Source organism: Lepus europaeus, chromosome 14, assembly GCF_033115175.1.
Source record: "Lepus europaeus isolate LE1 chromosome 14, mLepTim1.pri, whole genome shotgun sequence".
Taxonomy (NCBI): domain Eukaryota; kingdom Metazoa; phylum Chordata; class Mammalia; order Lagomorpha; family Leporidae; genus Lepus; species Lepus europaeus.
The window spans coordinates 61,946,947-61,969,462 of NC_084840.1; the positions used below are offsets into that span (position 1 = coordinate 61,946,947).

At 38.5% G+C, this 22,516-nt stretch overlaps 1 protein-coding gene across 7 annotated transcripts in view; it reads left to right on the top strand.

Moving 5' to 3' along the window:
- The window catches only part of SDCCAG8 (SHH signaling and ciliogenesis regulator SDCCAG8), a 272,939-nt gene that overhangs the window by 18,823 nt on the left and 231,600 nt on the right, over window positions 1–22,516 (top strand). For all 7 annotated transcript variants that reach the window (XM_062210707.1, XM_062210712.1, XM_062210711.1 and 4 more), the window contains one exon: window positions 3,136–3,261. In XM_062210707.1, the coding sequence (XP_062066691.1) occupies window positions 3,136–3,261 (126 nt within the window). The remainder of the gene's footprint in view (window positions 1–3,135; window positions 3,262–22,516) is intronic.

Below are 22,516 nucleotides of genomic sequence, written 5' to 3' on the forward strand. Positions count from 1 at the left end.
CTAGGAGAAGATAGTTTGAAAAAAGTGAAGAGAGTACAATCTCAGGCAAGAGTTAGGGAGAAAATAGCAGAGGAAACTATAGCAGACCAAACCCAAAACCAGTAGGAGAAAAGAAATAATTAAAACTAGAGACAAAATCAACAAAAGTGAAACTAAAAAACAATACAGAAGATCAGCAAAATGAAGAGCTGGTTTTTTGAAAAGATAAACAAAATTGACACCAATGGCCCAACTAACCAAAAAAAAAAAAAAAAAAGAGAGAGAGATTGCACAAATCAATAAAATTAGAGATGAAAAAGGAAATATAACAACAGATACCACAGAAATAAAAAGAATCATCAGAAATTACTACAAAGAGCTGTACGCCAACAAACTGGGAAACCCAGAAGAAATGGATAGATTCCTGGACACACACAACCTATTTAAATTGAGACATGAAGACATAGTAAACCTAAACAGGCCTATTACCAAATTGGAAATTGAATCAGTAATAAAGACCTTCCCAATAGATGAACCTGGAAAACATCATACTTTGTGAAATAAGCCAGTCTTAAAGAGACAAATACTATATTTTCTCCTTGATCTGCGATAATTAATAGAGCACCTAAAAGGAAAGCTTAGTGGTGAAATTGACACTTTGAGAAGCAATGACTTGAACTGTCCTGTCTTGACTGTCAAGGAACAGTTTTTCTTTTTCTCTTCTTCGTACTATTTTTTTTTTAATAGGCAGAGTTACACAGTGAGAGAGAGACAGAGAGAAAGGTCTTCATTCCATTGGTTCACCCCCCAAATGACCGCTACGGCTGGCGTGGAGCCAGGTGCTTCCTCCTGATCTCCCATGCAGGTGCAGGGCCCAAGGACTTGGGCCATCCTCCACTGCCTTCCTGGGCCAGAGCAGAGAGGTGGATTGAAAGAGGAGCAACCGGGACAGGATCCAACGCCCCAACCGGGACTAGAACCCAGGGTGCCGGTGCCGCAGGTGGAGGATTAGCCAAGTGAGCTGCGGCGCCAGCCTCTTCGTACTATTTGTTGAACTCTTTACTTAACATAGAGTTAATCATATGTGTCTAAAGTCAATTGAAAATATATTTCAGTAAAAATAAAAGAGTGGGAATAAGGGAGGGAGGAGGAAGTTTGTAACTGTAAAGCTATATACTTCTGCATACATTCCTACAGACTTTTTTTTTTTAAAGATTTATTTATTTATTTGAAAGTCAGAGTTAACAGAGAGAGGAGAGGCGAGAGAGAGGTCTTCCATCCACTGGTTCACCAACCCAGATGGCCACAACAACTGGAGGGAGCTACGCGGATCCAAAGCCAGGAGCCGGGAGATTCTTCCGGTCTCCCACGCAGATGCAGGGACCCAAGGACTTGGGCCTTCTTCTACTGCTTTCCCAGGCCATAGCAGAGAGCTGGATCAGAAGTGGAGCAGCTGGGACTCAAACCAGAGCCCATATGGGATTCTGGCACTGTAGGCGGCTTCCTTTCCTGCTATGCCACAGTGCCAGCCCCAAGGATTTACTTCTAAGGGCACAGTTTATAAACTTGCCATGGGACCACAAATCCCATTAAACTGGGTGTTAAAAATGCCACCTTAAGTGTTAAAGTGACCATATTAAGTGTTAAAGTGCTCATATGGATAGGATTAAGTGTTAAAGGGATCATATAAATAAGATCAAATGTCTGGTAATAATAATAGAATTAAAAAGAGAATGTTCCTACATGGGAAGCCATCCACACAGCAGACTCATAGAACTACAATTGCTTGATCATGTGATAAAGACATGTGTAGCTATGTAATAAACTTCCAGACTCTTTTCTGAAGTGATTATACCATTTTTCTTTCCCACCAGCATTGATTAAGAGTTCCCAGTACTCTGTGTATCCTAGACAGCATTTGTTGTGGGCTGTATTTTAGATTTTAACTAATTGGTAGGCAGTGTTATATTCTTATCAATTCTCTGATGATATGATGTTGACCATCTTTTCATATTTTTACCTGTCATCTATATATCTTATTTTGTAAGTTTTCTGTTCAGATATTTAACTCTGCTTTTCAACATTTAATTTCAGAGTAGTTTTAAATTTAGAAAAAAAAAAATTGTGGGTTGGTAATATAAGGAGTTACATATAGCCCTCACCGAATTCCTCTGTTAACATCTTATATTAGGACATTTGGCACAATTAAAAAGACACACCCAGATTCCCCTACCCATTTTTAAAATCAGATTATTTGTTTTCTAATTGTTGAATTTCAAGAATTCCTTATGTATTTTGGATGACAGTCTTTTCTGAAACATGGCTTTTACAAATATTTTCTCCTGCGTGGTGGCTTGTCTTTTGTTTTTCTTAATGGTGTATTTTGGGGCTGGTGCTGTGAGGTAATAGCTTAAGCCTCCACCTGCAGTGCTGGCATCCCATATGGGTGCATGGTTTTTAACTTTTATAATGGTTTATAATTTTTATTTTACATTTAAGTCTGTATTCCATGTTGAATTCATCTTTATGTTAGTGGTAAAATCTGTCTCTAGAATCACTTTTTCTCTTTTGCATGTGGGCATCCATTTGTTCCACTACCATTTTTGAAAAGACTGTGTCCATTGAGTTGCCCATGCTCCATTGTTAAAAGTTATTTGACTATATTTTTGTAGGTCTACTTTTGGGCTGTCTATTCTGTTTTAGTATTCTGTTACTTGTCTATTCTTTTGCTAGTATCACAATATCTTTGTTTCTGTAGTTTTATATGTCATGGTCTCCCTTTATTTAGTCCTATATCAGTTTTCAACAAGTTACTGGCATTTGGTCACTAGTGATAACATATCTTACTTTATTTTTCAGCAATCTCCCTTATTTTTAAAAATCTTTTAGATAATCCCTTTAATTAATGCTTTTCTATGAGCCTCTATCTCTTGGAGAAAAGGTCAGGAACTACATTTTGTGAATGACCATCTGCAGGCTGTCTCTTTGTTGACTAGTATGTGCATTGCCTTGTTTGTCTGAATATGATTTTATATTTAAGGAAATGGTTAGAGAATGTAAGTCTTCCATAGTTAATATTATGCTTGATTCTCTCTTAATCAACAAATAAAAGCACTGCTTAAAAATATCTAACTTTCTTCATTTCTGTTTTTATAGGAGGAACTCTCTGGAATGAAAAATAAGATACAAGTAGTTGTACTTGAAAATGAAAGGCTCCTGCAAGAAATGCAGTCTCAAAGACAAGAGGAGACAATGAGGGAACAAACATTTCTGGATGAATCTGTGAGCATTTTTATAAACTATAATGATGTTTTACTTTGAATATTATATTTCCTATCCTCTCCCCTAAACTTATGAGCTGCTTAGAATCTCTGCTTAAAGTTTGGCTAAAGTACTATGCTGGTATTTATTTAAAGCCTCAAAAATTAAAATTCATTGTGGTAGAAAGCATCCTCCGATGAAATGTAGGGTAACCATGCTGGAAATTCACTCTAGTTCCTCTCTGAGCATGCCGTTTACATTTTTTCCATATGGAAAGAGCAGGTCCAAAAGTAGGAATTGTGTATCTAAGATGGACGTTGTCAAATGTAAAAATTGTTCAAAATTTTAGTTTGAATTTCTCTAGATTTTCCTTGTACTTTGAAGTCTAACAACATGGTGTGGCAGAAAGAACATTGGCCTGAGGGTCCAAGAATCAAAATATTAATCTTACCATGTCCCTAAGAAACTAGATTGACAAGTAGTTTTATAGGACTTTGTATTGCTTAACCATATGAGTCCTGTATTTATTGGTAATTTGAGCACATTGAGGAATTGACAATACAGATTCCTCGGCTTCATTCCCCTGAGAGTCTGAATTAGTAAGTCTGGTTGAGTCCTGGGAACATGAACTTCTATCAAATTGCCTACATGATTATAAGTGTCCCACAGTTTGAAGAACAGTGGTTAGATTATTTCTATAATTCTGTGACACAAAATTCTTGTGATGATATTTAAACTGTGTTTAGTATCTTATGATTTGTTAGAGATACTTTGGCCTTAAAATATTTTTCATTGTTTGCCTGTGGGACATAGTTTATCATGGTTTGTTCTGCTTTTTGAGACAAATTCAGCTTTCCATGGGGAAGTCCTAATACTTGCCTGTTGCAGCTTTGCTTTACATTGAACTTCAGTGATTTTGATTCAGTCATCATTATAAATCATTCAGTTAAGAAAACAGTTTTTAATTTTTTTAACCTCAATATCCACTAATTTTTTGAAGATGCTTTTTCTAAACTGACCTGATATTTATAATCCTTGAGTTATATGTTAATTTGCTGTTGAGAAATATCTGATTGTGTTAATTCTGAAAAATAAAGTGAGCTGATTAGTATTTTAGTTTATTTTTCTGTGGCCAGAGCCATGGCACAGTAGGTTAATCCTCCGCCTGCAGTGCCGGCATCCCATATGGGTACCAGTTCTAGTCCCAGCTTCTCCTCTTCCATTCCAGCTCTCTGCTATGGCCTGGGAAAGCAGTAGAAAATGGCCCAAGTGCTTGGGCCCCTGCACACACATGGGATACTGGGAGGGAGCTCCTGGCTTCAGATCGGCGCAGCTCCAGCAGTTGCATCCATTTGGGGAGTGAACCAACGGAAGGAAGAGCTTTAAAAAATAAAAATAATAAAAATAAAAAAGTTATTTTTCTGCAAATACATTTAAGTTGTGATCTGTTATTTTCTGCTTACCGTGTAAGTTCTGTCTAAAGACTTACATAATTATTGGTATTAGTGTTTAAAAATCCATCTTAGTTGCTTATTAGTTTAATATCAACTTGAAGATATCACCATATGGAAAGTATTTAGAAGTAGCTCATTAAAAAACTAATAAATTCTTTTGCTTTTCTTCCAATTGTATAGTCACTTAACAAAGAATGATTCAGTTATTCATAGTCTTCAATATTTATGCAATAGCGAAGAAGGAGAAGGGGAAGTAAAGTGAGAAAGGAAATCAGGCAGACAAGTGAATCAGAGCAAGAGAAGTGAGTAATGCAAAAGAGGAAGGAAATGGTGGTCAAAGCTCACATGCTTCACAGCACGAGCAAAGGAAGTTTGCTACAGAAAACTAGTTATCATCATAGAAAGGACAAGAGTATAGTGAGGGTTTTTTATGCATTCACATGAGCTAAAATCTAATGCGAATATTGAAATAATTGTTACAGATATGTCAGTTGACCTTGACATTTACTTTAATGTTAGTCTTCATCTTATTAGTTGTTATGAAATAGTTACCCTTACTTTTCAATTATAGGCGAATTGAGGCATTTCAACAATGCATACATGGTGTTATATTGAGAATTTAATGTGATTAAAGCTTTTTAGAATATCTTAAATATAAGTAGATCAATTGATCATCTTTTAAAGGAGGGAGGCTTTTTTAATGAGTCAGTTAAAATGTTGAAGCCAAAGCTATTGACTGACTTAAACAAAGATTTTCAGTGTTTCATAATGCCCTCTTTCGAAAAATAATTGAAACAGTTAACATTTTAATAAGTAACACTGATGACTGCATGGTTATAGTATGCTCAGCACTGTATCAAGCACTTTCTTAAATCAGTAACTAGCCAAATATCACAGAGCAAAAAAAAAAAAGGCAAAGCAAGGACTTAAACCCAGGATTGTCTGACTCTAAATCTATCTACCTATCCCCAAATTTTACTGCCTTTATACATAAATTAGGAAAAAGTTGTCAATATTGAGCCAAGCTATTTTTGTTTGCAGGGGATAGAAACATTCCCCAGGAAAGAGAAAGAGCTTCCTTTTTATTGTCTCTTACTTTCAGCTCTGGACTTGGATGATAGCCTATAAGACTTTTATCTTTTGGCCTAGTTTATGACCTAAATGTTAGAAGCAAGCAGAGGATTCTTTTTGAAACTAAATCATTCAAAGTGTATTTCATTTGTGTCTTAATTTTTCATCACATTTTGTTATTATAAAATTTCTCTTCATGGAAAGCTTTTCTCTAGGTTAAAATTTATAATAATACTAAGATACACTAGTTGTCATAAATTTTGTCATGTATGCTCAAAGATCTAAGAAAAAAATTTTTTTCTAAGTAGGAAATTTCTGAGCCATTTCTTTCCATGTTTGTTCTCATCCCTACCACTACCAACTTTCCCCTCAATTAAAGTAAATAAAAATTTTTCAGTGATCTTCAAGAACTCTATGCACTTAAATAAAGTGTTGATTAAATATCATTCAAGATTTTAAAAGCTGACTGTGAAAGAACAGAGTGTTGATTAGACCAAGATTGATCTTACTAATTTTTGTCCTCTGAGCTCTTAGCATTGTCAGATGCTATGCAAATGTTTGCCTTAAGCTGAACTTCAGAAGACTGTGGAATAGAATCTCAGAATACTACTTAGGATGAATTCAGTTTACCACATTCTAGCATGATTGTGACACTCTAATATGATTCTGTGTTTGGAGACTGTCCTCCCTTGTGAGTACTATCATATTTGTCCTTATCAATAATTCAGTATTTATTTGTTGAGTTAATATAGATATCTAGTTCTCATTGTATTATAAATTACTCAGATTCTTAGCTGCGTATCCCATTGATAGTTTTTTTGAGAAAGCTTTTATTTAATAAATATAAATTTCATAGGCACAGCTATGAATATATATAGCAATTCTTCACCACATAGCCGCCATCCCACCCCCACTCCCATCGCACCTCCTACTCTCTCTCCCATCCCATTCTTCATTAAGGTTCATTTTTAATTAATTTTATAGACAAAAGACCAACTCTATACTAAGTAAAGATTTCAACAATTTGCTCCCACACAGACACACAAAATATAAAGTACTGTTTGAAGACAAGTTTTACCATTAATTCTCATAGTACAACTCATTAAGAATAGAGGCCCTACATGGGACACAAGCACACAGCAACTCCTGTTGTTGATTTAACAGTTGACACTCTTATTTATGACATCAGTGATCACCTGAGGCTCTTGTCGTGAGCTTCCATGGCTATGGAAACCTTTTGAGTCTACAAACTTCGTCAGTATTTAGAGAGGCCATAGTCAAAGTGGAAGTTCTCTCCTCCTTTCAGAGAAAGGTACCTCCTTCTTTGATATCCCATTCTTTCTGCTGGGATCTCACTCACAGAGTTGTGTTTGTTTGTTTTTTTTTTTGTTTTTTTTTTTTTTTTTTTTTTTGCCACAGTGTCTTGGCTTTCCATGCCTGAAATACTCTCATGGGCTTTTTAGCCGGATCTGAATGCCTTAAGGGCTGATTCTGAGGCCAGAATGTTGTTTAGGTTGTTTGTCATTCTGAGTCTGCTGTGTGGCCCGATTCCCTGGTTGGATAATTCTTCTTAGGTACTCAGTTAGTTATCACAGATCAGGGAGAACACATGATGTTTGTCTCTTTGGGACTGTCTTATTTCACTAAGTATGATATTTTCCAGGTTCATCTATTTTATTGCAAATGACTAGATTTCATGTTTTTTATTGCTATGTAGTATTCCATAGAGTACATAGCCCATAATTTCTTTATCCATTCTTCCATTGATGGGCATTTAGATTGATTCCATGCCTAAGCTATTGTGAATTGAGCTGTAATAAACATGAAAGTGCAGATGGCTTGTTATTTGTCAATATCATTTCCCTTGGGTAAATTCCAAGGAGTGGGATGGCTGGGTCATATGGTAGGACTATATTCAGATTTCTGAGGCTTTATAAGTTTGCATTCCCACCAACAGTGGATTAGGGTACCATTTTCCCCACACCCTTACTAGCATTGGTTGTTTATTTCCGTGTGAAAGCCATTCTAACTGGGGTGAGGTGAAATCTCATTGTGGTTTTGATCTGCATTTCCCTTATGGCTAGTGATCCTGAACATTTTTTCATGTGCCTGTTGGCCATCTGGATTTCTTCTCCTGAAAAATGTCTGCTTAAGTCCTTGGCTCATCTCTTAAGAGGGTGGTTTGTTTTGTTGTTGTGGAGTTTCTTGATCTTTTTGTAGATTCTGGTTATTAATCCTTTATCTGTTGCATAATTTTCAAATATTTTCTCCCATTCTATCGACTGCCTCTTCACTTTCCTGTTTCTTTTGCAGTATGGCGATAATAAACTTCTCAATTTGATGTAATCCCAATTGTTAATTTTGGTTTTGACTGTCTGTGCCTCTGGGGTCTTTTCCAAGAAGTCTTTGCCTGTGCCTACATCTTGCAGGGTTTCTCTGATGTTCTCTAATAATTTAATTGTGTGAGGTCATAGATTTAGATCTTTAATCCATGTTGAGTGGATTTTTGTATAAGGTACATGATAGGGGTCTTGCTTTATACTTCTGCATGTGGAAATCCAGTTTTCCTAATACCATTTGTTGAAGAGATTGTCCTTGCTCCAGGAATTGGTTTTAACTCCTTGGTCAAATATAAGTTGGTTGTAGATGCTTGGAATGATTTCTGACATTTCTATTCTGCTCCAGTTTTCTATCCATCTGTTTTTATACAAATACTAGGCTGTTTTGATTACAACTGCCCTGTAGTATGTTGTGAAGCTTGGTATTGTGATGCCCCCAGCTTGTTTTTATATATAAGATTGCTTTAGATATTCAAGGTCTTCTGTGCCTCCATATAAATTTCATCATCACTTTTTCTAAATCTGAGAAGAATGTGTTTGGTATTTTGATTGGTATCGCATTGAATCTGTTAATTCCTTTTGGAAGAATGGACATTTTGATAATATTGATTCTTCCAGTCCATGAACATGGAAGATTTTTCCACTTACTTATCTTCTATTTCTCTCTTTAAAGTTTTTTAATTCTCATTGTAGAGATTTTTTTTATATCCTTGGTTAAGTTTATTCCAAGGTATTTGACATATTTTGGTAGCTATTGTGAATGGGACTAATCTTAGATGTTCTTTCTCATCTGTGCCATTGTCTGTGTATACAAAGGCTGTTGATTTTTGTGTATTGGTTTTATATCCTGCTGCTTTACCAAACTCTTCCATGAGTTCCAATAGTCACTTAGTGGAATTCTTTGGATGCCCTATACAAAGAATCATATCATCTACAAATAGGGATAGTTTGACTTCCTCCTTCCCAATTTGTATCACTTTTATTTTTCTTGCCTAATGGCTCTGGCTAAAACGTCCAATACTACATTGAATAGCAATGGTGAGAGTAGATATCCTTGTCTTGAACTGGATCTCAATGAGAATGAGAATGCTTCCAACTTTTCCCTTTCAATAGAACGCTGGCCATGGATTTGTCATAAATTGCCTTGATTGTGTTGAGGAATGTTCCTTCTAGACCCAATTTGCTTAGAGTTTCCATCATGAAAGGGTGTTGTATTTTATCAGATGCTTTCTCTGCATCTATTGAGATCATAATATGGATTTTGTTCCTCAGGTTGTTAATGTGATGTATCACATTGGTTGATTTGCAATTGTTGAACCATCCCTGCATACTAGGGATATATCTCACTTGGTCTGGGGGAATGATCTTCCTGATGTGTTGTTGGATTCTGTTGGCTAGAATTTTGTTGAGATTTTTGCATCTATTTTCATCAGGAAAATTGGTCTGTAATTCTCTTTCTCTATTGCATCTTTTTCAGGTTTAGGAATTAAGGTGATGCTGACTTTGTAGAAAGAATTTGGGAGTATTCCTTCTCTTTCAGTTGTTTTGAATAACTTAAGAATTATTAGAGTTAGTTCTTTCTTAAATGTCTGGTAGAATTCAGCAGTGAAGCCACTCAGTCCTGGGCTTTTCTTTGTTGGGAGGGTCTTTATTACTGATTCAATTTCCAATTTGGTAATAGGTCTGTTTAGGTTTTCTATGTCTTCATGTCTCAATTTATGTAGGTTGTATGTGTCCAGGAACCTATATGTTTCTTCCAGGTTTCCCAGTTTGTTGGCATACAGCTCTTTGTAGTAATTTCTGATGATTCTTTTTATTTCTGTGGTGTCTGTTGTTACATTTCCTTTTTTTTTTTTTTTTAAAAAAAAAGTATTTGAAAGAGTTACACAGGGAGGAGAGGCAGAGAGAGAGTAATAGAGAGGTCTTCCAGCCGATGGCTCACTCTCCAATTGGCCACAACAGCCGGAGCTGAAGCGATCCAAATCCAGGAGCCAGGAGCCAGGAGCTTCTTCTGGGTCTCCAATGTGTGTGCAGGGACCCAAGGATCCGGGCCATTCTCTACTACTTTCCCAGGCCACAGGAGAGAGCTGGATTGGAAGTGGAACAGCAGGTCTTGAACAGGCGCCCACATGGAATGTTGGCACTGCATTCCAGGGCATTAACCTGCTGCACCACAGCGCTGGCCCCTACATTTCCTTTTTCATCTCTAATTTTATTGATTTAGGTCTTCTCTCTCCTTTTTTTGATTAGTTGGTCCAATGGTGTGTCAATTTTGTTTATTTTTTCAAAAAACCAGTTCTTAGTTTTTCTGATCTTTTGCATTGTTTTTTGGTTTCAGTTTTGTTGATTTCTTCTCTAATTTTAATTATTTCTTTTCTCCTACTAGTTTTTGGTTTGGTTTACTGTTGTTTTTCTAGATCATTGAGATGCATTGATAGCCCATTTATTTGGTGCTTTTCCAATTTCTTGATGTAGGCACCTATTGCTATAAACTTTCTTCTTAATGCTGATTTTGCTGTATCCCATAAGTTTTGTTATGTTTTGTTATCTTCATTTGTTTCCAGAAAGTTTTTGATTTCTCTTTTTCTATCTCTATGACCCACTGTTCATTCAGGAGCATTTTTTAAAAAGATTTTATCTATTTATTTGAGAGGTAGAGTTACAGACAATGAGAGGGAAAGTCAGAGAGAAAGGTCTTCCATTCGCTGGTTCACTCCCCAAATGGCCACAACGGCTGGAGCTGAGCCAATCCTAAGCCAGGATCCAGGAGCCTCTTCTGGTCTCTCGTGCGGGTGTAGGGGCCCAAGGACTTGAACCATATCCTACTGCTTTCCCAGGCCATAGCAGAGAGCTGGATTGGAAGAGGAGCAACCAGGACTCAATCCTGCGCCCATATGGGATGCTGGCTCTGCAAGCAGAGGATTAACCTACTGCACCATGGCACCAGCCCCAGGAACATGTTGTTCAGTCTCTATGTGTTTGCATATGCTGTAGATATTCCTGAGTTGCTGATTTCCAGCTTCATTCTATTGTGGTCTGAGAAGATGAATGGTATGATTTTGATTTTTTTAAATTTATTGAGATTTGCTGTATGGCCTAGTATGTGATCAATCCTAGAGTAAGTTCCATGCACTGCCCAGAAGAGTGTGTATTCTGCAACTTTAGGATGAAAAAGTTCTGTAGATATCTGTTAGATCCATTTGGTTTATAGTGTCAGTTAACTCTGCTGTTTCCTTGTTGATTTTCTGTTTGGTTGATCTGTCCATTGCTGACAGTGGAGTATTGAAATCATCCAGTGCTATTGTATTGGAGTCTAAGTCTCCCTTTAAATCCCTAAACATTTCTTTTAAATAGCCAGGTGCCCTGTAATTAGGTGCTTATACATTTATAAAAGTTACATCTTCATGTTAAATCTTTGTCTCTTTTAACAGTTTTTGTGTTTAAGTCAATTTTTGTCTGATTTTTTTTTAACTTTTATTTAATGAATATAAATTTCCAGTGTACAGCTTATGGATTACAATGGCTTCCCCCTCCCATAACTTCCCTCCCACCCACAAGCCTCCCCTCTCCCGCTCCCTCTCCCCTTCCTTTCACATCAAGATTCATTTTCAATTCTCTTTATATACAGAAGATCAATTTAGTATAAAGATTGCAACAGTGTGCACCCACATAGAAACACAAAGTGAAACATACTGTTTGAGTACTAGTTATAGCATTAAATCAAAATGTACAGCATATTAAGGACAGAGATCCCACATGAGGAGCAAGTGCACAGTGGCTCTTGTTGTTGACCCAACAAACTGACACTCTAGTTTATGGTGCAAGTAACCACCCTAGGCTGTCGTCATGAGTTGCCAAGGCTATGGAAGCCTTCCAAGTTTGCCAACTCTGATCATATTTAGACAAGGTCATAAAAGACAGAGTGAGGATAGTAACCAATGATCCTAAGAGTGGTATTTACCAGGTTTGAACAATTATACAGCATTCAGTGGGGAAGAGGACCATCAGTACACACAGGTTGGGAGTAGAGCCATTGGTGGTAGAGTAGAGGTTATGATTAGAAAGGAATGAGGCCCAAGTACGCTAGACAGGGTCTAGAACAAAGGACAGAGTCATTATTAGAGGAGCTAAGAAAGGTGCTGTTTAAGCTACAGATAAGTTTTCTGATTGAGAGGCAAATAGAACCTGATAGAAGGGGCTTGATAATAATCTGGTGGGCTTTAGGCCTTGTAAGTTAAGAGGCCCAGACCTATCTATCTCTTCACATGGGGTATATCCTAAGGGAGGTGTGAACCTCCTAGGGGAAGGCACTCTGTTGACTTTCATTACTTGGCTGGCCTGGGAGGAGAGCTGGCCAGGTAAAGGCAGGGGGCATCTCTAACAAGAAATTTACAGTTCTGCCTGCAATGTTGCTGACCCTACTTGACCATCCCCTCAGCTGCAGTGGTCACTTTGGAAGTTGGGCTGAGTGAAGGGCTTTTCAGCTTAGAGCCAATAAGATCTGTGGCTCTGACCTGGGCATCCTTCGACTCCAGGGCAGGTCCATTTCCAGTGATCCAACTCTTGGCAGAGCTGCCAGGGCTCTTCACAAGCTGACTTCTGCTGAAGCCCAGGCTTACCACTTTGAAAGCCACTGCAGTGGACTGGCCTGTTGGGTCTCCTTGAGGGCAGATCACTGTACAGATCAGCCATTAATAGGCCTGCCATCCATTGCTTCTGATGCCGAGCTTTCTTTTCCTCCTGGTTTGTGTTCAAGCAGACCAGAGGATGCAAGTCAAGGGAGTGCCCGTGTCCCATCTCTAATCTTTGGTGGCCTGAACTACAAGTCTATAGTCACAGGCATGTTCTGTAGTAGTTTTTCTAAGGTAGACAATGCCCATGAGGAAAATTATATTCTCACTTTAAAACTTTCTTTCCCTTTGGTCTGAAAGGGAGGTTTTTTTCTACTTACTGTATACTTCGCTGATGGCGAAGTGAATCTAGCTATGAGATTATTATTTAAGTTCTTATTTTGGCTATGCTATTACAGAAAATGTTAGCCATCTCTTATATAAGGTCTAAAGATTAAATTGTGCATCCTACAGATTCCTTCATAATAGAATTAGTTTCCTACCTTGAAGAGAATAGAGAAATGAAAGAACAAGTTGGGCTTAGAATAGAAAAATGAGGGAGCAAGTCCTAGATTGCTTGCTGACATTAGCAATATTACATGAATACTTAGCAAACCGTTTCAACCATTAGATAACAACTTAAGAAAACATTTACCAGAAGGTCCAATGCCTTCTATAAATTTTAAGAATCATGTATTTGAAAACACCTCTTCAATATCTAACATGGTGTAGTTTGTTTAACCAGTAAACTTAAGCACAACCATATAAAATGTTTTTAGTTTCTTTCTACCAACAAGTTTAAACCATATGATACACAGATTCAGGTCACACAAATTAAAATGTATCTTTGATTGATTTTAGCAGCTTAAATTTATGGACAATCTTATCTATAAGCCATTTAAAGTAAAACTCTTAATAAAATTTCCCCATGTGGACATACAATATGTACACACATATAACATAGCATAATAGACCAATATAGCAATTTTAATAATAGCTTTTAAAATCTTTAACTCTTTTTGTAGATTGCCAATTGATTTGAATTGCTTTTTGTTTTTAGATTACTTTAACACATTGCTTTAACAGAGCATCAGAGTTTAATTCTATGTCAAAGAGAAATTGAGCTTCCTGTGATCTTTTGCTGTGAGGTTTCCTTCCTTTACCTTCTTTCATATTGGTGAGCATGTTTCTGTGTTTCTGTGTGTAACACATCTTTAAGCATCTTTTGCAGGGCTGGATGAGTGGCATCAAATTCTTTCAGTTTCTGTTTGCTATGAAAAGTCTTAATTTCACCTTCATTCACAAATGAGAGCTTTGCAGGATATAGTATTCTGGGCTGGCAGTTTTTCTCTCTTGGTACCTGGGCTATGTCTCGCCATTCCCTTCTAGCTTGTAGGGTTTCTGATGAGAAGTCTGCTGTGAGTCTAATTGGAGATCCTCTGAGAGTAATCTGACGTTTCTCTCTTGCACCTTTTAGAATCTTTTCTTTATGTTTCACTGTGGTGAGTTTGATTACAATGTGTCGTGGTGAGGATCTCTTTTGGTCATGTTTATTAGGGGTTCTATAAGCTTCCTGTACTAAGATGCCTCTGTCCTTCTCCAAACCTGGGAAATTTTCTGCTAGTATCTCACTGAAAATGCCTTCTAATCCTTTCTCCCTCTCCATGCCTTCAGGAACTCCTAGAATCCGAATATTAGATTTTTTAATAGTATCCTGTAGATTCCCGACAATATTTTTTAGATTTCTAATTTCTTCTTCTTTTCTTTGGTTTGCCTGTTTCCTTTCCTGTTCTCTGTCTTCTAAGTCTGATATCCTCTCTTCTGCTTCGCCCATTCTGTTTTTAAGGCTCTCTAAAGTGTTTGTCATTTGATCTATTGAGTTCTTCATTTCATTGTGGTTTTTTGTCACTATCACAGTTTCATGTTCTACTAGTTGTTTCATTTCATTTTGATTCCTCCTTAATATTTCATTTTCACGAGAGAGATTTTCTATCTTGTCCATTAAGGATTTCTGTAGTTCAAGAATTTGTTTTTGAGAACTTCTTAATGTTCTTATCAATTTTTTGAGATCCGCTTCTTGCATTTCTTCGATCTCATCATCTTCATAATCTTGAATTGGGGTGTCTTTTTCATTTGGGGGTGTCATAGTGTCTTCCTTGTTCTTGTTACCTCGGTTTTTGCGTTTGTTGTTTGGCATGTTGGAGATATTTGGTTTCTTCACTGTGGTGTTTTTTCTTGTTACACTATGGCTCTATATTAAGTGGACTGTCTGCTTTCAGTGGAGTCTTAGAGGCTTGAGATGAGTGTGGACTGAGAGCTGTGTTTGGTTCCTCAGGGTTGAGGGTGTGTCAAGATGACACTCCCAGGTTAGGTGTGGTAAATCTCTCTTTCTTTCTTTCTTTTTTTTTTTTTTTTTTGATTCAAAAGGGAAGTAATTCCGCACAGCTGAACGTAATTGGAGGTAGTTAGCAGGCGAATGATATACCCACAGGAGCCAGAGATCAGAAGCTCTTTCCCAAGGACCACACAGGGAATCTCTGCTGCCCTCAGTGTGGGCTCCAATTCTCCTGCAGTCTCCCACTGGATTGCCAAGTTAGATCCTGATCTCCTGTTATTTCACTCCTCCCCCCAGAGTCAGGTTTTTCTGCTAGGCTCAGGGCCTGTGCAGACCTGAGGTCACCCTGCTTATGACGTATGTCCAAAATAGCGCCTGCTCTTTGTCTTGCTCGCCTTTGAGGGGTGAGTGGAGAGAGAGAAGCTCGTGTCCGTATCGGTCACTTTTTTTTTTTTTCCTCTCTCTCTTCTAGTTAGCCTGGTGAACTTTTCCCCACGGAGTTTCAAGCCTCGTTCCCTCTAGTCTCCTCTTTCTGCTTGCCCGCTGGTGTCTCGGGCTATTGAGGTTTGGCTCACCTTGCGTTCCAGCGCTGGTGCGTTGAGTCTGCCGCTGGTGTCCCGAACTTGGGCTCCCCAATTTTTTCTGATTTTAAGATGGCTATACCAGCTCTTTTTTGGTTCCTGTTAGCATGGAATATCTTTTTTCCATCCTTTCATTTTCCATCTGCATGTGTCTTTGTTGGTGAGATGTGTCTTTTTTTAGGCAGCAAATAGCTGTGTTTTGTTTTATAATCCATTCAGCCAGTCTGTGTATTTTAACTGGGGAGTTGAGGCCATTTACATGAGGTAACTATTGATAAGCAATGACTTTGTCCTGCCATTTTTCCAAAAATATTCCTAATTTTCATCATTGTTTTATTTATGTCCTTTCATTCTTTGACCATATTTTTCTGTTAACACTGAGTGTATTTAAGAGTTACTTTAAAGCCTTTTCCTAGTCTGATATCTGTGGTTTCTGACGGATACTTTTTTCAGTTTATCCCGTTCCTCAACCCTATCTTCCTTCCCATCATCCCTGCCTTCCTTTATACTGAGACTTTTTCAAATTACCTGTCTTTATGTCTCCTTTTCTTAGCTCCTATTTTTACTTCCGCACTCTTTAGTTGAGCTTCAGACCACTATGGTATTCTCAATTTAAGGTCATTAATGACTCTACATATCAGTCCTTATCTTTTTAAGCTTTGCAGCAGCTTTCTCTACCTTGGCAAACACTCAGTTATGCCTTCCACCTTTACATCTTCTAATGACACAATTTGATATACTTTTAGTAAAATGCGTGAAGCATAGATGTATAGCTGAATGACTTATCTCTAAATCAAACATCCGCTCGAGTATCACCTGGGTTGAGATATATAACATTATCACATTCCACAAGTCTTCTTTGTGCTCCCTCTTAATCACTGTCCCTTCATTCCCTTAAAGCTAATCATTTCTTAACTGTTAGGAGAATTACTGAGCTATACATCCTTCAGCTAACTGAGTTCTGCTTGTTTGTGTTAATGTCATATAAATAGAAACATATAGTATGTATTCATTTCTGTGTGGTTTTTTTTTTTATTCACCATTATATTTGTTAGTTTCATCTATGTTGTTGCATTTGACAGAAGTTTATTTTTGTTGGTGAGTTCATTATCTGAATATACCACAACTTATTTATCCATTTTTTGTTGGTGAACATTTGTGTTTACAGCTTGAACCACTTGTGAACATTGCTGCTATGAACGTTCTTTTATGTGTCTCTAAATGTATATCACACACATTTATGTTGTATGTATGTGTACCTTGGAGTGGAATTGTTAGTTTTAGGGTGTGTCTGTGATCAACTTGAGTGGATGATGACAACATTTCAAGATTATTTTCTTACTTTACTCTCCTACCAACAGCACATTAGTTACACTGTATCTTTGCCAACATATGGTACTGCTATTTTTTTTCTAGTGGACTTGTACTGCTGTCTTTTGATTTTTATTTGTATTTTTCTAATTACTCATGTGATTGAGTAAGTTATATTTATGGGTAATTTGATGCCCTCTTTTCTGACAAATTTGTTCAAAAATCCTGCTGATTATTTTTATTAAGATATCTGACATTTATTTTTGGAAGTTCTTTATTCTGAGTGTAAGCCCTTTTATGAGTCACATGTATTCCACTGTGTGGCTTGCCTTATTAATTTGCTTGCTTACTTAATTGTTTTGATCACTAGAATTTTAGCTTTGATTTATTAATTGTGGAAATTTTTGGTGTCCTGTTTAAGAAGTTTTTTCATGCCCCAAAGCCATGATGATGTTCTCTTTATTGTCTTCCAGAAATGAGTCTTTCTTTTTTCACTTAGATCTACAGTCTACCTGTAATTTATTTTTGTATATGATGTAAAGTGTATGGTTCACATGTTGTTCTTTTCCTATGTTTATCTACATATCCAAGTGTCATTTGTTGAAAAGATAGTCCCTTGCTTTTATGACAGTGTATTTGTCATAAATTAGCTGTCTATGTATGTGTGGGTCTGTTTCTACCTGTGTTATATTTTATTGTGCCTTAAATCTGGATAGACCAATTCCTCCAATGTTGTTCTTTGTTCTCAGCAGTGTCTTGATTCTTTCTGGTCTTTTGCATCTTCAAATGTGTTTTAGAATTGTCAAGTTCCCAAAAGTTATTATGGAGTTTTGAATGAGATTCACTTTAAATTATAGGTGATTTGAGACCTGTAACAGTATTATACCATCTAATCCTTGTAAACTGCATATCACTACATTTATTTAAATCATCTTTACATTTTACCAATAATTTTTACAATTTTCTGAGTAAAGCTCTTGTACATGTTAAATTAGAATGTTCCTCATCTGTTACCTTTTTATATCATAAGCAAGCAATAATGAAAAATTTATTCTATTGTATGCAAATTACCAAAAAGTTAATAAGGCAAGCTAAAGAGAGTGATATAATTACATATAATTTATATATTTTTTCAACTTTTCATTTACTAACACTTCATTGTTGGTGTAGAGAAAAGTATGTGATTTTTGTGTTTTGATCAACTCCCACTTTCTTTTGATTAGCATTAGATTGGTATACCTTTTTCTATCCTTTTACTTTTCCCATATTTGTATCTTTATATATGAAGTGGATTTCTTATAGAAAGTATAGAGTTAGGTTTTTTTGCTTTTTATCCAGTCTAACATCTGTTTTTAAATTTGGTTATCCTAGCCATTGACTTTTTTTTTTTGACAGGCAGAGTTAGAGAGAGAGAGAGAGAGACAGACAGACAGACAGAAAGGTCTTCCTTCCGTTGGTTCACCCCCCGAATGGCCACTATGGCCAGTAGCTGCACCGATCCAAAGCCAGGAGCCAGGTGCTTCCTCCTGGTTTCCCATGCGGGTGCAGGGCCCAAGCACTTGGGCCATCCTCCACTGCCTTCCCGGGCCACAGCAGAGAGCTGGACTGGAAGAGGAGCAACCAGGACAGAACCTGTCGCCCCAACCAGGACTAGAACCCGGTGTGCCGGTGCCGCAGGTGGAGGATTAGCCTAGTGAGCTGCGGCGCCAGCCCTAGCCATTGACATTTAATATGCTTAACATAGTTGAGTTTAAATCTACTATGTTTCTATTTGCCTTCTTTTTTTTTTTTTTACCATCTATTATTTGTTCCCCTTCTCATCTATTTCTATCTTCTTTGAATTAATTAAAATGTTTTTATGATTCCCTTTTATTTCCTTTTGTTGGTCTGAAAAAATATCTTTAGCATATACATTCACTTGGTTGCTCAATTCAGAAACTCAGAATTAATTTTAGTGTCCTTTTCTCCATCATTTTTCTGTACACTTTATTTTTAGATACACAACCCTATTTTAAATCCTTTCTTTCCAATCTTTACTGCTTAGTTGCTTTTATTCATATGCTTGTCTCATCTCTCACTATTTGAAGTTATTTCTTTACTGGTTTCCCTTTCTCCATACTTCAAGACTGATATAAGATTCAAATCTAGGGGGCTGGTGCTGTGGCAAAGCAGGTAAAGCCGCCACATGCTGTACTGGCATTCCATATGGATGTTGGTTCAAGTCCCAGCTGCTCCACTTCTGATCCAGCTCCCTGCTAATGCTTCTGGGAAAGCAGCAGATGATGGTCCAAGTCTTTGGGCTCCTGCACCCACATGGGAAGCCTGGAAGAAGCTCTTGGCTCCTGGCTTTGGATAGGGCCTGCTCTGGCTGTTAGAGCCATTTGGGGAGTGAACCAATTGGTAGAAGATCTCTCTGTCTCTCTCTTTGCCTCTGCCTCTCTGTAACTCTACCTTTCAAATAAATAAATGAATCTTAAAAAAAAAGAGAGAGATTCAAATCTGGGGGCCAGCATTGTGGCATAACAGGTTAAGCTGCAGCCTGCAGTGCTGGCATCCCATAAGTCACAGCTGCTCCACTTCCAATCTAACTCTCTGCTAATGCACCTGGAAAAGCAACAGATGATCCAAGTCTTTGGGCCCCTGTACCCTTGCGGGAGACCTGAATGAAGCTCCAGGCTCCTGGCTTTGGTCTGGCCTAGCCCTGGCTGTTGTGGCCATTTAGGGAGTGAACCCGCGGATGTAAAACCTCCTTCTCCTTTTCCCTCTCCCTTCCCCCCTGCCCCATTCTCCCTACCCTTAGAACTCGGCCCTTCAAATAAATAAAATAAATCTTTAAAAGAAAAAAGATTCAAATCTGATTAAAAACTTTCACTAGTCATCTAGAACCTCTACTACAGGAAGTTTAGATGAATCTTTTTTTTTTTTTTTTTTAATTTATTTATTTACTTTTTTTTTTTATTTATTTTTTTTATTTTTTTTTTTATTTTTTGACAGGCAGAGTGGACAGTGAGAGAGAGAGACAGAGAGAAAGGTCTTCCTTTTGCCGTTGGTTCACCCTCCAATGGCCGCCGCGGTAGCGCGCTGCGGCCGGCGCACCGCGCTGTTCCGATGGCAGGAGCCAGGTGCTTCTCCTGGTCTCCCATGGGGTGCAGGACCCAAGGACTTGGGCCATCCTCCACTGCACTCCCTAGCCACAGCAGAGAGCTGGCCTGGAAGAGGGGCAACCGGGACAGGATCGGTGCCCCAACCGGGACTAGAACCCGGTGTGCCGGCGCCGTAAGGCGGAGGATTAGCCTGTTGAGCCACGGCGCCGGCCAGATGAATCTTGTTTACCAGATAAATGTCTTAATGTTTTTATTCTTTTCTCATGGCTAAATCTCATCTGTTTGGCCCATCTCCAACTACTTTACCTAACATTCTACATTCTTTTTTATTTAAAAAAAAATTTTTTTTTCGACAGGCAGAGTGGACAGTGAGAGAGAGAGAGACAGAGAGAAAGGTCTTCCTTTTTGCTGTTGGTTCACCCTCCAATGGCCGCTGCGGCCGGCTCCTTGCTCTGATCCGAAGCCAGGAGCCAGGTGCGTCTCCTGGTCTCCCATGCGGGTGCAGGGCCCAAAGACTTGGGCCATCCTTCACTGCCTTCCCGGGCCATAGCAGAGAGCTGGCCTGGAAGAGGGGCAACCGGGACAGAATCTGGTGCCCCAACTGGAACTAGAACCTGGCGTGCTGGTGCTGCAAGGTGGAGGATGAGCCTGTTAAGCCACGGCGCCGGCCTATTTTTTTAAATTTTATTTAGTTGGAAAGGTGGACTTACAGAAGGAAAGGGAGAAGCAGAGAGATCTTCAATCTGCTGTTTGACTCCAAATGGCCACAATGGCCTGGGCTGGGCCAGGAAAAATCCAAGATCCTGGAACTCTATCCAGGTATTCCACATGTGTAACAGGGGCCCAAGTACTTGGACTATCTTCTGATGCCCTCCAAGGTGTATTGTCAGGGAGCTGGATGGGAAGCCAACCAGCAGGGACTCCAGCCAGTGCTCTGATGTGGGATGCCAGGATTGCAGACAGCAGCTTAACCCACTGCACCATAACATTAGCCCTTTGGTATTCTACGTTCTAATGATACTTACCTATTTACTGCCCAAACATACAGAATGCTTTCTTTAGCATCCATGTTTTTTTGCTTTACTTGAAATTATTCTTCAAATCTTAGATCTCTGTGAAGATTTCTTTATTGATTTTTGGCTAAATTAGGAGTTTCTACCTCTCTGATTTCATTTTACCTTCTGTGTTCTTCATTTGAGAAATTACATGTAAAGGAAATTATTCAACTGTCTTTCCATTTCTTCCTAGAAAATAAGCTCCCTGAGATTCAAGGCATCTTTACCTTAGACATACAATAATTATTTGTTGAATGAGAGAATAATTGGATAATCACAGAGACTTGTAGTGTATTAGTTTGCCCTATCATTCTTTCTTTTATGTTTTTTTTTTTTCATGTTTTTTTTCCCCTGGGGAAAGATCCCAGAGGATTCTGGAAACACCCCCTACTTCCAGGCAGCATGCTCCCTTTCCCACAAGTGGCATGCTCCCTCTTCATTTATTTATTTATTTATTTATTTTTGACAGGCAGAGTTAGACAGTGAGAGAGAGAGAAACAGAGAGAAAGGTCTTCCTTTTCCGTTGGTTCACCCCCAGAATGGCTGCTACGGCTGGCACGCTGCACTGATCCAAAGCCAGGAGCCAGGTGCTTCCTCCTGGTCTCTCATGCAGGTGCAGGTCCCAAGACTTAGGCCATCCTCCACTGCCTTCCCAGACCACAGCAGAGAGCTGGACTGGAAGAGGAGCAACCAGGACCAGTACCCAGTGCCCCAACTGGGACTAGAACTCTGGGTACCGGCACCACAGGCAGAGGATTAGCCACTGCACCGGCCATGCCCTATCATTCTGTGGTCATAGATTTTTATATATATTTTTAAAAAATGTATTTATTTATTTGAAAGTCATAATGATATAGAGAAAGGAGAGGCAGAGAGAGAGAGAGAGAGAGAGAGAGAGAGAGAGAGGTCTTCCATCCGATGGTTCACTCCCCAACTGGCCACAACAGCTTAAGCTATGCTAATTATAGGACAGGAGCCAGGAGCCTCCTCCAGGTCTCCCACGCGGGTGTAGGAGCCCAAGGAATTGGGCCATCTTCTACTGCTTTCTCAGGCCATAGCAGAAAGCTGCATCAGAAGTAGAGCAGCTGAGTCTCCAACTGGAGCCCATATGGGATGCTTCAGGCCAGGGCGTTAACCCTCTGCACCACAGCAGTGGCCCCCATAGCTTTACTTTTTGTTATTCACCCAGCACATATTGTTTGCAGCAGTCACATGGGGAATTCCAAGAAGATTTGATCTTTGTGCCCTAGGATCTTACAGGTTACAATAAGTTTTTCCCAGAGTCATATTTTGAGGGGTAAGACCTGGTGTGTGAAATTTGAAATAAAAGAAAGTTTATCAGTAAACAACATTTTATGAGTTAGTAGTTCTTTGCAGACATTTTTTGCTGGTAAAATTAGAAAACTTAGGATGGAC